This window comes from Corvus kubaryi, unplaced genomic scaffold, assembly GCF_017639235.1.
Source record: "Corvus kubaryi isolate FWS band 111438036 unplaced genomic scaffold, C.kubaryi_AGA036_p1.0 37334, whole genome shotgun sequence".
Classification (NCBI taxonomy): domain Eukaryota; kingdom Metazoa; phylum Chordata; class Aves; order Passeriformes; family Corvidae; genus Corvus; species Corvus kubaryi.
The window spans coordinates 157463-172031 of NW_024581108.1; the positions used below are offsets into that span (position 1 = coordinate 157463).

Below are 14569 nucleotides of genomic sequence, written 5' to 3' on the forward strand. Positions count from 1 at the left end.
GTCCATCCAACTTCACAGGTGCTGGGACCTGTGTTTCCCGTGAAGGCAATCCCACTGCTTGGCTGACATACCCACGGATGTTTCCTCTGTTTGCAAATAAAGCCAGTCAGTTATGACTTTGAAATGTAAGCTGTGGCGTCTGGTAAAGGCGTTGCAATAAAGGTCCTGTTGAGGGGATTTTCCTCCTGCTCCATCCTTCATCCTACCTCCCCCTTCTATAAAGGGAACCCGGTCAAGGAGAATTGCCAGCCTCATCATGGATGTGTTTTGGGGGTTTCTCCTTGAGAGACAGAAAGGGAGGGGTGTGATTAGGACGTTCAGGTTATCAAGCCACCTGAGCAAAGATAAAGAAGCCATCCCAGTACAAGAAAATAAACAGCACGAAGGTCAAACAAACAAACAAACAAAACAGCAAACCATTAGATCTCTCAGGGGGTTCAGGAGATTAAGACCATCTATTCACATGCAGAGAAAGCCAGGGAAAAAAAGAACACAGAGGCACTGCAGACACTGCGAAAAAGATACTCACTGCCTTTGACCCGTCCTCTCTGCCGGGGGGTCTGTGCCGACAGCGTGGTCAGAGAAGCTCTGGGGAGAGAGCAGAGCGGTCTTCTTCAGAGACAGCCCCCTGCTCGGTGTGACAGTCACATCTCGACACCCCTCCCTTCCCTACCTTTCCCCGGGCAGCAGCAGCGGCAGCAGCAGCAGCAGCGCAGCTCAGAGCCGCTCTCGCATCAGCCCCAGCCAGGCTGCGCAGCCGGCTCCCAGCGCCCAGCGCCGGCTCTTCTCCGGAGCCCAGCGCATCCCCGCCTCACCCACCTGGCAGCAGAAGCCCAGCTTCTCGCCCCGAGGGGACGGGGGACCGCCGCGCACGGGCGGAGGATGCCAAAGGCTGCCGGGGAGCATCTGGGGGCGGGGAGGGGGGATGCCTGCGAAAGCGCTCGCTTTTGTCACCCTCGCTGCGTTGGAATAAAGCACCCGCCCGCCTCGCTGTGAACGGCTGCTCGGAGCTTTAGGGAAGGTTGCTGCCCTCAGATGGCTTATCTCCAGGAGTTGTCACAGACAGAAGGGATGGAAGAGTTTCATTAAAGAGCCCAGGTGTCAGCAGGGCCAAGGAAGATTTTGACACAAGGCAAAGAAGAACCTTATTGCTGGGCATGGGATGACAGGATCAAAAATCCACCCAGTGACGTGGCAGACCCCCTGAACCCACCTTCCCTTCTCTCACCTGGTGTGTACATCCCTGGAAGCTCCCTCAGTGCCCTCCCCCCTATGTATGGGCTCCAATCCCCCTTTTTTCTCCTGCACCCACCTTCATCCTCCAGAGAATATGTATGGCATGTCCAGGGCACCCCGGTGGCTCTAACAACAACCTAACCCATGTCACCAACAGCCCCCCAGCTCTGGGCTCAGCACAGCCACCAGTGGCAACACCTGGTGTTGCACAGGCGCTGATGGGGGTCACTGAGAGCTCACTGAGAGCTCAAGCTGTGGGATCTCCATTGCTTTTTTGATCCTGACAAAGCTGATTGACTTAAAAAAAAATAATAATAAAAAAAGTCCTCTCCAGTTTAACAAGTCACTGCCTTTTCCTTGGAAACTTGTAGTCACCTTCCTCTCTGCTAAAACACTGCTGGCTTTGGCAAGCATGCCTTGAGATAGCACATTATCACCAGGCGCCATTCCTGGGGAGAGGCAGTCCTGCAAAACCTCCTACAAAACCACAGGGTTTAGCAGCACTGCAGCAAAGATCCCAGCTCTCCTTCAGCTTGGATCCCCTCCTTGACAGCTCAGCATGGCATGGAAATGTTTGCCTTGTTCTTATCCCTCTCATGGCAAAGCCCAGGTCATCCTGACTGGGATTAATCACATCTCCAGTTATCAGAAAACAAGCACTGAAAAAATGCTGCGGCCAGCAAAACCTCCTCTAAACCACAGTCAAAGGTTGAGGCTCATCCTCTGCCTCTGCTACCACAGGCTGGTTTGTGCAAGTTAAGTAACAGTCAGCTGCAGCCCTTGTCCCAAAACCCAAGCCAAATTTAGCTTCTAATACGTCATTTTTGGTTTAGTATGTTATTTCCATGCTCCTGGGTTCCCTCTGGGCACTGCAGGGGGTCACAAGTGACAAGGTTTTCATAACAGTCCCAGGACATCCCTCAGCTCTCATTCACAACACATACACTGTGGGCTGGAGGAGGTCACTAAAATGTTCAATCCAAAAAGCTCTGGATGATTCTGCTCCATTATTCAGATACTCTGAGACTTTGCTGCAGTCCCAAACAGATCAAACTCTGGTCCACTACACTGAATGGGACAAATCACTGGATCACGGGAGTGGCTTCCACTTCTCCCTCTGGTTTTACACCAGTTTTAGATATTGCCATCTCATAGCCATCAACAGTATGAGACCCCCAATTCCTATTTCTCCAGTACCTCATTAGACCCTTTTTCTGAGCTCAGTGAGATCCTGAATAACACACAAATTACTCTGAATGCCAACAATTTTTCTTTCTAGTTTCCTAGGGCAGGTGTGAGTTAATAGAGAACAAGAATAAGCGAACTGTTCTGACAAAGACACTATGGGAAATGTAATTAAATTGCAGATAAAGAGAACTACGGGGTTTTTACAGGGTAATATTTTAGAAAGCTTCTGTGCAGTAGGTTTATAGCAAATTCCTTCTAAAATAGCCCTCCTGCTTCTGACCGCTCTGTAGTTTCTATTTAAATGCTTTTAATAAAATAACTCATTTTGATATTAGGCTTGAATCCCATACAAAAATTTAAATCTCTCCAAAAATTGCTCCAAAACAATTTCCTCCTGACCTGGTAGCAGCAAACACACAAGCAGTGAACACGTCCAGTGTTGGGAGTGTTGGCTGTCACTGTGGAGGGCAGAAGGGAATTTGCCAGCCTGTTCCCTACATGTTAACCTCCCTCTCCAGGGTCCTTTTCACCCTCCCCATTATTTTCAACCCCTCCCTGCCTAATCCAGTTGTTTTGACCATTGATCATTACTCAGATGGTTTTTATCCAAAAACCCCATCCAGACCAAATAGCTCCACCAGCTTCAGTTGATCCCAGTTTCTACCAAATGAGAGGTAATTGTGTGGCCTGAAGACACCTCAGCTGTCCTGACACATCCAGCAGGACCAGGAAGGCAGCTCTGGCTGGTGGTGATGCGGCTTTTGCCTCTCCACATGCAGGGATGTTCTTCCAGGGGCTGGCAGCCAAGCACCCTTCTCTGTTTGGAGCAGGAAGACCAGACCATGCATACACTGACTGGCTCATTTGCTTGGCTGTAGGTTTGCCTTAAATTAACCCCTTTACCTTGACATTTAAGTAGACTTCTCCCTGTCCTCTCACCCTTGTTCTGTATCCTTGGGGGTTTGCTGCCCCTCTGGGGTACCATTATTTTATGTTTGATGACCTGCTGCTATTGCTTCCACTTCTCATTTCCAACTTCATGGTCTTGTCATATTTACAGTGATCCCTGCCACACTTTGAACTTCATTGGGTTGTGCTTGCTTTTACTTCATGATTTTTCTTGGGTCCATGGCCGCATCTCTCCTTGTTGGTACTGTGCTCCAAGGGACTCATTCAAGGGGTGAGCTTTCACAACCTGCTGGTCCAAGAGGATTTTCCCTCCTGCCAAGAAAAGCACTTCTTCACTCTGCTGTGATGCTGGGCAGCTACATCCCCACAGGTGAAATCATTCCCTGATGTGTTTTCATGAGATCCTGCTGCCTCTGAGATCCCTCCAGAGGATGCTCTGTGGCACCAGTGGAAGGTGCCCCTGCCCATGGCAGGAGGTTGGAACTTGATGAACTTTAAGGTTCCTTCCAATCCAAACCATTCTGGGATTTTGTGTAGGCTCTGTCACTGCAAAATGCCAATTACAGGAGGCTGGCTGCCTCCCACAGTAGTCCTGGCTCTGGGAATCCAGGTGAGCGGCAAAGCCTGCCTTAAGCTCAGCCACAAACCTGCAGCCACACTGCTGCAACCCAGGGGGGGTTGGGGCTTTTGCTGGACTACTGAAAGGAATAAAGCATCATTTGATCTCCTTCATAGTCATTCAAAATTTATCCATAATCCAGAATGGTACCTATATGGGCCCCACCCCACAGGAATTCAGATTAGCAATTAATCAATCAGTCTCCAGAGTCTGCTGTTCTCCACTACCATTTGCAATTAAACCTGGAAGGAAATTACTTGTAACTTTCATCCAGCTGTTCACTGTGCCAGGCTGCCCTGCTGTCTTGTCTGAAAACACACTTCGTCCAGCACAAGGTGACTGCCTTGGAAGGAAGGAATTATAGCTGGTGTAGATCACTTGCTAAACTACAAAACAAACCACATACTTATATTAATTGCAAACTGAAGCCCTTTCTAAAAAGAGATCTCCAGTAGCACCAGGAAATATCCACAGATGCACCTCAGAATGTTTTTAAGGAGTTAATTTATCTATTCATCTTAAACCTCAAATCATTCTCCACCTCAGGCCTGGCAGGGAGGAAATCCTTAAAGGTGAAACAGGGGAGCCAGAGTTTCAGGGACAGGTGAGGAGACCATGGAGCTGGATGGGGAGTTGATCGGGGAAGCCACGGCACGTGCTCTACAAGGCAAGGCAAGGCAATTAAATTGCAGATAAAGAGAATTATGGGGTTTTTACAGGATAATATTTTCGAAAGCTTCTGTGCAGTAGGCTTATAGCAAATTCCTTCTGAATCAAACTGCCCTTGAAAATGAAAGAATATGTTCAAAAATAAAATGTAAAAATAAAAATAAAAAAGAGTTACGTAAAGTGAGATCCACAGTTGTGGCTGTGGCTTAGCTCGAAAGCATGGCAGCTATTTAAATTCTCCTGTGTCAATGATAAAACTGTCTCCTGGCCATGTTTGTGGCTCCTGGGCACAGCGATTGCTGCAGCAGAACAGATGCTTCTGCTGCAAGACGGCTCCTGGCCTGTGCTCCCTGCTCCCTCCCAAATTCCTCCGGGTAGGTAGGACACAAAAACAACAGCAAAGCAGGGCAGGAAGCTCCAGGATGAGAAGGGCAGGCAGGAATCAAAGGGAAGAATTTTCCCTTTAAAGCACTTTATTACAGTTTCATAATTGTTCTCTGAGGAAATGAGCTGCCATGCCCAGGAGCAGCTCCATGGAAAGGAACGTGCTATGGCTCTGCCTGTGCATTGTGGAGGATGCTGTGAGCATGGAGCAGGGAGGCAGAAAGGATTGGAGTTGACACAGAGCTGCTCTGTGCAGCCTTGGAGTCCTCCCAGCTTTCAGCATCGCTGCTGCTGTCAATATGGCAGTGGCTGGAATGCAGCTCTGTGCATGGCTGGGAAGCTGGGACAGATCCACCCCGACAGACAGAGCTCCACAATGATCCCTTGCCATGGATTCTCCGTCCCTCGCAGGGTTTGATTGAGATCTGATGCTCGGCACAGGTCAGGGAGCAAGGCTTGCTGACAGATAGGGTTAATTTTCTGCTGGGACATCATCTGAGGTGCTTGCAAGAAGCCTGCATTTTGTGAGCTGAGTACTGCAAACTAGCTGTTTACTGAGTGTTAAAAATCAGACCCGAGACCTCGGGGTTGCAGTCCCAAATTAATTTATGATGGACAAGGTCTACACTGCTCTGCTCTTATCGATGTTATTCCAAAGACTGGGGCTTGCAGGGCATCAAGATCCCACAGCAAAGATTTCCTGGGGCCGTTAACTGCTCTCTGTGCCACGGGGAGGTCACTCCCACCACAGCAAAGCACCTGAGCACGTGCTTAACTTTAAACACACGAGCGGCTGAATGGGTATTTGTAGGATGAAATACAAACAGGGTTAGCCACAAGGGTGAGCTGGGATTTCTCTTTCGTCTCTGAAGGCTTCTGCTGCAGCCTTAACTAAAATATAAATTAGGTGAGTGAGATGAGCTCGTCCTCTTTCTCCAGCAGACGGTGGTTCTCTCACAAAAATGTCTGCTGCATCCAGCACTAATTTCTCCTCGGGAGAGTGGCTGCCATCAGTGCCCGTGTCCTGCCAGACTGGAGAGAGATGCTCCCTGAGCTCTGCCAAAGCCTGAGCCAGCCCAGCCCTAAGGCCTGGGCAATGTCCCCAGAGCCGCATGGAAGGGGGGCAGGGCTAGAGGCCAGGCTTGTCCCAGCGCTGCTCTCGGGGCTGCAGGGACAAGAGAAGGGCAACATAGCAGGACAGAGGAAGCTCTGCCCATTTATTATGCAACCTGTGGGCTCCCCAGATGGAGGAATGCAACGGCATTCCACTTCGATGGGGCACAGCAGCCAGGATCAGCCACGGGGAGAAGATGCCAACACAACAGGCCCCTCGTATTTGTCAGCTGTGCCAAAAAAACGGTTTATTTGCTCCACCCATGGGAGAGCAAAGAGCTGACCCTCACCACTGTGGGAGTCTCCATGAGTTACAGCAGCCCCACCATCACAGCAGCAGGAAAATGAGCCCCCCCAGTTCAGCTGGTTCTTCCCCCAGAGTGCACATGCCCATGCCATCTGCAAGTTTTTGCTCCAGCCTTGGATCAGTGCAGCTCTCTCTTGCCTCCAACATGGTCTCTTTTCGCTCCAATTAGTTTTATTTTTAACCAGGTCAGCCCCAGTGCTCAGCCCAGGCATTAGTCACAATGTCACATATACCGAAATATTCAAAGCAAACACAATCCACCATTTAAAAACCACAATAATAGCAAAGCAGGGGGGGAAGATGCCAAGATGGTTAAGATCTCAGAGGTGCAGGCACAAGCACAGGCTGATGTTTTCTCCCAGCATCAAAGGCCTAGTGCTAATCCCATTGCAACTGAGATCATCCCAGAACCATTCCGGCTCCTCCCCAGTCAGGGCTGGGCTGAGACTAAGAAACGCTGTTCTTTCCCTGCCTGCTAATTAAAAACAAGCCGTGTCTGTGTCCCTTTGACCATCCATAAGATGCCACGGGAGGATTAATGCACGGGGAGAAGCCCTGCAGTGGCATAAATAGGGATGACATCCGAGCAGCACCCTTCCCCTCCCACTTTGCCTGAAGAGCCCTCCTTCCCCGCAGGAAACTGGGGCAGGAACAACTCAAAATCCCTCCTGCCCCAGGGCAAGGGAAGTACCACCGGGCCTTTCATCACCTTCCAAGCCCCTCCTGGCTCTTACCTGTGCTGAAGCTATGTGGCCTTTGGTGCTTGATGGACACTGCTGGTTGGGGCTCTGAGAAACTGCGGAGTCCCAGTGCATCGGGGAGGGCAACGGACCCGGCCCAGCCACGGTTATCTCCGCAGGAGCAGCAGCACTGTGCCACTTTCCCCGGCTCCCCAGCCCTGCGTCTCATGAAAAGAACAAGAGCTGGTGGAAGGAGGGGGGTTAGGAAAGAGAGGGAAGGGGGAGAAGGGAGAGCGGGAGCTCTCGCAGATGCACACACACAGAGCATACAGAGGCTTGTATAGGATGGCACTGCCTGACTTGCTCTCATTATTGCTGCAGGCTGGCTGCTGCCCATGGAGAACTCGCCAGCATCTGCTGCTGACCATGGGCATGGGGGAAAGGGACAGGAAAGAGATTAGGGTCTTACACACCATCGGAGCAAGGAAAGCGACTGCCTGGGCATAGGGGACTCTGTGGTCTTTGTTTGCTTTTACCTGGGAGCGGAAGAGCTGTGCTAGAGGGCAGGAAGAGATCACAGTGATGGAGAGTTCAGCTTTTCATGGATGACTCATTTCTTCCTTTGAACTTCACAATATCCCCAAGCCCAGTGCTCCCCCGGGACTCCAAGGGATGGCACTGGACTGGCCTGACCCAGGGCTCTGAGAGAGGTGTTACATGGAGATGGACAGAAAGTGGGTTGCACATCCCCAAAGCACCAGCACTGCGAAAAGCTCAGCCTCCCCCTCATCCCCATTATCTGGGTCGTGCTGATACAGATCCAAAGGGCTGGAAGGGCTGTTTGAGGGGGTTGAAAGACACTCCAGCCATGACAACTCCCATTTGCATCCTGTCAGGAAGCTGCTGGCAGAGCTGCCTGCAGTCCCTGACACTGCTGCTCTGCTGCAATGACAGACCCAAAACGGTGGGATCCAGAGATCTAGCCAGAATCATTCCCAAAGGGGCACCAATTCCTCACTCCACAGGTTTTATTTTTCTAAAGCATCACATGCTAGAAGCATGTGCCCCTCTGGAAGAAAGTGAGAGCTTTGTACTTCATGCCTTTTTCAGCTTTTTGAAAGCTCCCAAACCTCTTCCTCTCCTTTTCTCCAGTGCTTTGCCACTCAGAGGGTCTGTGTCTTGCCTGGGGGAGTTCAGTTCAGTCAGAAGGATTAAAATGAAAGTCAAGTCAGATGCCTGAAGTATTATACCCTCCCCAAAACCCCCAGTCATCCGTTTTACTCCAAGGTTTCCCACTGGTGTTTGCAGACACATGGATCTCTAGCCACAGGACTGCTGTTAATAGAAATCAATGGGTGATATACATGGAATTACAAGCACAGAATTTCCAAGTCAATATCCTCCCCAGCAGTTAACCTGGCAGCACACCAGGCCCATCCCCATCTCTGAGTGGCTGTGTTCAGTGTTCAGTACCACACCTTCAAGACTCACCTGGGAACACATGCATTCCTACAGCAGAGGACAGGAACAGTCCTACTGAGCCAAAATCTAGTACCCTGATTACTTGCCTGCTCCACTGGCCTCAGGATGGATGTTACCCAGGCCCAGGAAACCTCCCCCTCACTGGTCACTCTGCCAGGAGCTGTCAGAACATATTTCAAGTCTCAGCATTCCATCAGCCCTGCAATAGAAAAGGTCTTGCTGTGGATCGATAGCTGTGGATGGCTCCTCTGCCTGGAGCAGCACATACAAGACCCAAGGGATGATCACTTCAGGGTCTATAACCAGGTATCCCATCCTTATTCCCACCACAAGAGGAGCGAGAAGCTGAGGTTTGATGCTATATCAAGATCATGATTGTTTCTCCATCCCAGAGAGATCCCAGTGGTGCTGGGGAGCTGGATCCCTTTAGGATGTTAAAATCCGGAGCAATACCACTGCAGAGGGGGGTGTGGGCGTCTCTCTTGCAGGTCTCTGCATCTGTATTACTTAAATCCCTAACAAAGCTGCCAGGAGTCTGAGGATGCACAGCTTTCCTAGACCCCAGGGATTTCCAAGTGACATCCGTTCTCTGTAGGGCTGTTTTTAATGGGGATAAACTGCAGTGCCATCTCCCAGTACACTGAGGGGGGGGGGTGGGCAAGAACCATCTTTGGGGAAAATAATCCCCACATCTGTCTTGTGGGGACTGAGGAGCTGTCTGCTCCGTGCCCCAAGGCATGCAGCCAAACTTCCAGTCTGCAGGAGGACAGACCCTCTGGCAGCCTCGTAGGCTAGGGTCTGATTCTCTCACAGGGAAGAAAAAAGGGCAAGACCCCTCAGATGATTTGCAATGTGCTGTCCAGGACTTGCAAGGGGACACTGTCAGTGTCACTGTCTGTCATCACTGTGAAGGTGCCCCCAGCTTTATAGGGGCAGGGACAGCTTCTCCCTGGGTGACCCGGGATTTCCAGCTGCATGTGAAAAAGCAGGTTTGTTTTGTATGCATGCAAAAGCCTAAACTTAGCAAGCAAGATGTTAATTTGTGAGGGGAAAATAGGCCATATTTATGTAACTGTGAAAAGCTGCAGCAAAGGCTACAGATCCAATGGGAGAGGAGCATCTGCTCCCAGCTCAGGGCTTTGTGAGAGCTCCAGCAATTGCATATTCATTGCCCCACACCCCAAAGAACCAGCTTTTAGGCTTTCCAGACTAAGAATAGAGGTCTTGTGTTTGCTGCTCCATGGCCCGAGTTTTGTCCCAGATTAGAGGCACGAGGGTGTGGAGCTGCAAATGGCAGTATCTCTGCCTGCCTGTGAGCGGGGCAGGGCTCTGGGCCCAGCAGGGATGGAGAGCATGGAATAAAGGGTGAATTCATTCCCAGCCACACAGGATGGCATTAGTGCTGGCCCTCTGCTCACAGAGATGTCCCCTGTGGTGGATGGGGCACCCGCAAAACACGACTCCCTTGTGCACAAACAAAACTCAAGCATTTTTCCAAGCAGGGCAGCTGGGGCAGTGCCACGACTGAAATTAGCAGCTCGTCCTGGCTGTGAAGCCTGACGGCTTGGATCCACCTCAGGAAGTCCGGCCCCTGCAGGGGCAGACAGGTCCCCCTGTGACAGCTGGGCTGTGATATTTCTTTCCCCTTCCACTCACATTCTCTGCCCTACTTAAACCAGGTTGTGAATCCAGCAATCCCCAGACTTGGAATGGAAACCCCAGAGCCAGTCACTCCAGGGTTTTTCAGACAACCCTGCACTTAAGAGGTCTTTCAGATCCAGAAATCATCATGTGGCAGTGCTGGCGGGAAACAGCACGACACCGCTCCTTCTTTGGCTTTGAATTTGTCACCCTGGGACTCTGGGAAAGTGCTTTAATGGGCTTGCAAATAGCAGCAAAGGCAAAGTCATTCCTGTGGGGAAACAAAGAGAAAAAGGACTGAATTGTGGATGGGTCTGTGGCCTCTGGCTCCACTATTCCCTGAGACTGGGGCCATATTCCTGGACATTTATCCTAAAGCAGCAAGGGATGAGACTTCCAGAAAGCCTCGTAACCCAGGGTTTTGAGTGCCTGTAGTAGAGCCCAAGACAAGGGCAGCACTGATCACAGGCACTGGCTGCAGAGAGCAGGATGACTCCTGTCCACCTGAAGTCCAGCCTGGAAAGTGAGGGAGGCTACCGTATCACAGACTGAAGGCTACCACTGATAAGAGGTGTTGTTATCAAATAAATGGGGACAGAAATTGGTTTTTTGAAACACGCAAGGAAATGTTCTGCAAAACATTAATCCCCTGAGAGAAAGCTCAGTCTCTGGAGAAGGTCTTTCTTGCTAAAACATCACATAAAAGAGAAGTCTCTTGTGAAATGACTCCTGAGATAACCTCTCTCCTAAAATAAATGCCCCTGGGAGCAACAGTCTTGGCAAAACATTTTTTTGGGGAAAAAAAAAGTGTTCTAAAACCTGCTATTGATTCTGTATTTACCCTTGCTGCAGCAGCAGCACACAGAGCTCAGAGGTGAGCCATCATCTTCCAGTGCTCCTTCCTAATCAGAACTGAAAGGATACAACAGCGATCCTGCTGCTCCCTCATTTCCTCCTGGATCACTCAAACCAACCCGCTGTGAGCAGCAACTCTGCAAAACGTGTTCTGGAGTCGTATTCCGGCTTTGTGGAGCACAACAACGGGGACCATCCCACCTGCTGCTGTTTGTTTAGCCCTTGCATTGCTAAACTAACATCTGGGAACGCTGCTGAGCCTCTGTTCAAAGACCAGTGCACTTGGAGAAAGGACACGTGTGTCTTTCCCCCCGTGGAAGTCAGTGTGACACGAGCACAATTCGGCAAAGAACGAGAGGCCAAGAAGCAAGTGATGCCTGTTCACTGCCCAGACTGCTGTAATTAACTGCTCTCATGACACTGGCCACCATCCAGACACTTGGCCAAACACAGTGCAGACACTTTGGCCTGAGAATTGGCTCCCATGCCTGGAAAACCACATGCCAGCTCTGACTAAGCACCTGCAGTTTAATTTATCTTTCACATTTCCATCAGTGCAGCCCAGCAAAACCCAGAGCCACGCTGGGAGCCAGCAGAAAGTCCCTTATAAATAGCCATGAGTTGGGAAGGTCTGAAAACTCTCCAGGAAATACTCACGGAGGCAGAAGACAGCAACTGAGCACTGTTAATGATCTGCTGCAGGGAGCATTGGAGACCAACCCTTCTTGCTCCTGGCAATGCTACAAAGCCAGAAAAGATTCTTTGGATATCTTAAGGAGAGGAAGGCAGAAGCATTCTAAAGCCTAGTCTAGTATCTTGTTAAAACCTACCTGTCTGCTGTGGTTTAAAGCCATAGATCTGTATTTATTGCCCAAATTCTGCATATCTTGCAGTCCCCTTACACATGACCAAATATGTCCAAACAAGGTGACCCACAGAGAGAGGGTTGTATTCCAGGATGTTACATCACCTGCCTTTGCATAGACACTGTTTTCCTGGCAGCAGCCAAATGAGATATTCCTGAGACCCCACAGCTGCATGGACAAGAGGAGTTGATCCAGACCCATTCTGAGCTCAGACTGACTGCAAAGACAGCGTGGATGCAATTCCCAGGAGTCCTGTGGACTTCAGGCAGCACCCACAGTATGCAACAAGTTACCGTGTAAATAGCACCTCCCTAAAAATCCAGTATTGGGAACACGGCCATCCTCTGGGACTGTAAAAACTAAGAGAAATATGCAATGAGATCAAGAAAAAGAGTAATAATGGACTTCCACAGCTACCTGAGTATGAGCATCTCTCCATCTTGGAAAACATGGACACCTGCTAAAGAAGCTGGAGTGGTCACAGACTGTCACAGCACACTGGCATACCAGGTCACCTCTGTGTGGGGCAGGATAGCACCACACACAGCACTCAAAAGAGAACCCCATTTATTCACTCCACTGCTCTCTCACATCAGTCTCTGTCTTCCCTGCTGGCAGGCTGGCAGGCAGGCAGGCAGGAGGAAGCAGCTTTTCTGCATCAGACAGACCCATTTAGGACCTGGCTCATGAGGCAGCAGGCGAACAGCTCTGCTCTAGGCTGGCCCAGCACAGACCAGAATTATGGCAGCACACAGGGTCTCCTCAGGAACACTGCTTCAAACCCCCAAATTGGGTATTGTGGGTGAGAGCAGCAGGAGGAGCCAGCAGTGTGTGTTTTGCTGTCTGAATGACGGTTTACACCCCAGCGTGATATTTGCCTTTGCACAATAGGCCGAGTTTGTTGACTCATGTTCAGCTTGTGACCCAGCGTCAGCAGCAGCAGCTTCTGCTGGCACAACAGCTGGCATCTGCTGCTGACTGCAGGGCTGCTTCCTCCAAATACAGCATCTCACACTAATTGTATGCTTTTCCCAGGTTTTCCATGACCATTTCTCAATTTATCAAGGCCTGAAACCTCTCCCACTACATATTCTCAAATTTGCACTAGCTTGATCACAAATATAGGAAACATTTTCTATTCACCATCCCAGATTGAATTAAATGTTCCTGGGACCTGAAAATAACCATTTAATTTACCTTATAGCAGCCTTCCAGTACCTAAAAGGGGTTACAAGAAGGTTGGAGAGAGACTTTTCACACCAGCATGTGGTGACAGGACAATGGAGAAGGGCTTAAAGCTGAAGGAAGATAAATTTAGATCAGATATTAAGAAGAAATTCTTCCCAGTGAGGGTGGTGATGCTGTGGCACAGGCTGCCCCATCCGTGGAAGCATTCAATGCCAGGCTGGATGGGGCCCTAAGGAACCCGGTCTGGTGGAAGGTATCCTTGCCTGTGGCAGAGGGATTGGAATAAGACGATCTTTAAGGTGCCTTCCAGCCCAAACCATTCCATGATTCTATGATCATCCAACCATTTTGCACTCAGTTTCATCCTGAGTCTGGCATAGTATGACTGTGCCCAAAAAAGCTGGTATTTGTCACATAGTGTCTCTCCCCTAGTAATAAAAACTTTTTATCTTGTCAGAGAATGACATTACTCTGGTTTGAGTGACACTTCCCCAAACAACCACATGGTTTTACCTGTCCAGTACCTTCCAGATCTGTGCTTTTTTTTCAGGATTTTTTTCCTCCTGCAAATGAAAATTAAACTGATCTGTAATTACCCAGGTCACCTTTCTTCCTTCTACAGACAGGTACTGAACGAGTTTTACAGCAGTCAGGTTCTTCACCTATCCACCCAAATTTATCAGAAATCACCACAAACTATTCTGAAATCACTTCACAGCTCTTTATTAAAATTCCTGCCACCCAGCCAGCTTGAGACCACCTGATTTCCCAAGAGCCCTCTTGAATGTAATTTTTTCCCTTCTATTCTAAGGAGAGACCTCACTATTTGTCATTATCACCAGCAATGCTACTCAGCACTTCTTTCTCTTGAACTTTCTAACAATGACAACTATGAAAAATAAACATTTTGGCCTTCTTGACATTTTTGATACGTCTTTCTGTCCCCATGATTATCCCACATGGACATTAACAGTGTGAGGAGAACCAAGGGAAATGCTGACCTCATTTGTTGTGATTACCAGGACCACTGAAAGGAAGGGTTGTCACAGTCAGAACACGTATTTCTTACGTTAATGGATCATGACGAAGCAAAATGCATTTTTCCTGCAGGTTTAGAGAATAAACTAAGCCCAGGGTTAAAAAGGGAGAAGTGTTGATATTCACTAAGTAGTGGCACCTTAGGTCAGTGTCACCAAAAGCTCGTTCCCAACAGTCCAACACTCCATCTGTCATGAAATGTTATAAGGCAGATTTGTAACTCCAGCTCCAGGGAGGGAGAAAAACCCCAAAACAAACCTCCAGCAATTTAAAAGCAAAGCCAAGTGAAATGCAAGAGCTGCCAAAGAGGTCATAGAAGTATTTACCTCAATTAGAAACATCCCACTGTTTTTACAGCATCAGGTTGAAGTCCTGACTGTTGAGAGCAAGGTGA

General features: G+C 49.4%; 1 protein-coding gene across 15 annotated transcripts in view; it reads right to left on the reverse strand.

Moving 5' to 3' along the window:
- RGS8 (regulator of G protein signaling 8) overlaps positions 1-13707 on the reverse strand; it is a 34473-nt gene extending 20766 nt beyond the window's left edge. For 4 of the 15 annotated variants that reach the window (XM_042029698.1, XM_042029706.1, XM_042029708.1 and 1 more), the window contains exon 1: positions 530-618. Coding sequence is in view for 7 of the 15 variants with exons in the window: in XM_042029704.1 (XP_041885638.1) it covers positions 530-588; positions 820-906 (146 nt within the window). In the remaining 8 variants the exon portion in view is untranslated. Of the gene's footprint in view, positions 1-71; positions 281-529; positions 619-819; positions 1202-1312; positions 1472-7159; positions 8787-13650 lie in introns of those variants that run through there. The other 11 variants (XM_042029694.1, XM_042029697.1, XM_042029701.1 and 8 more) reach the window with 11 other exon arrangements.
- Positions 13708-14569: the final 862 nt, after the last annotated feature.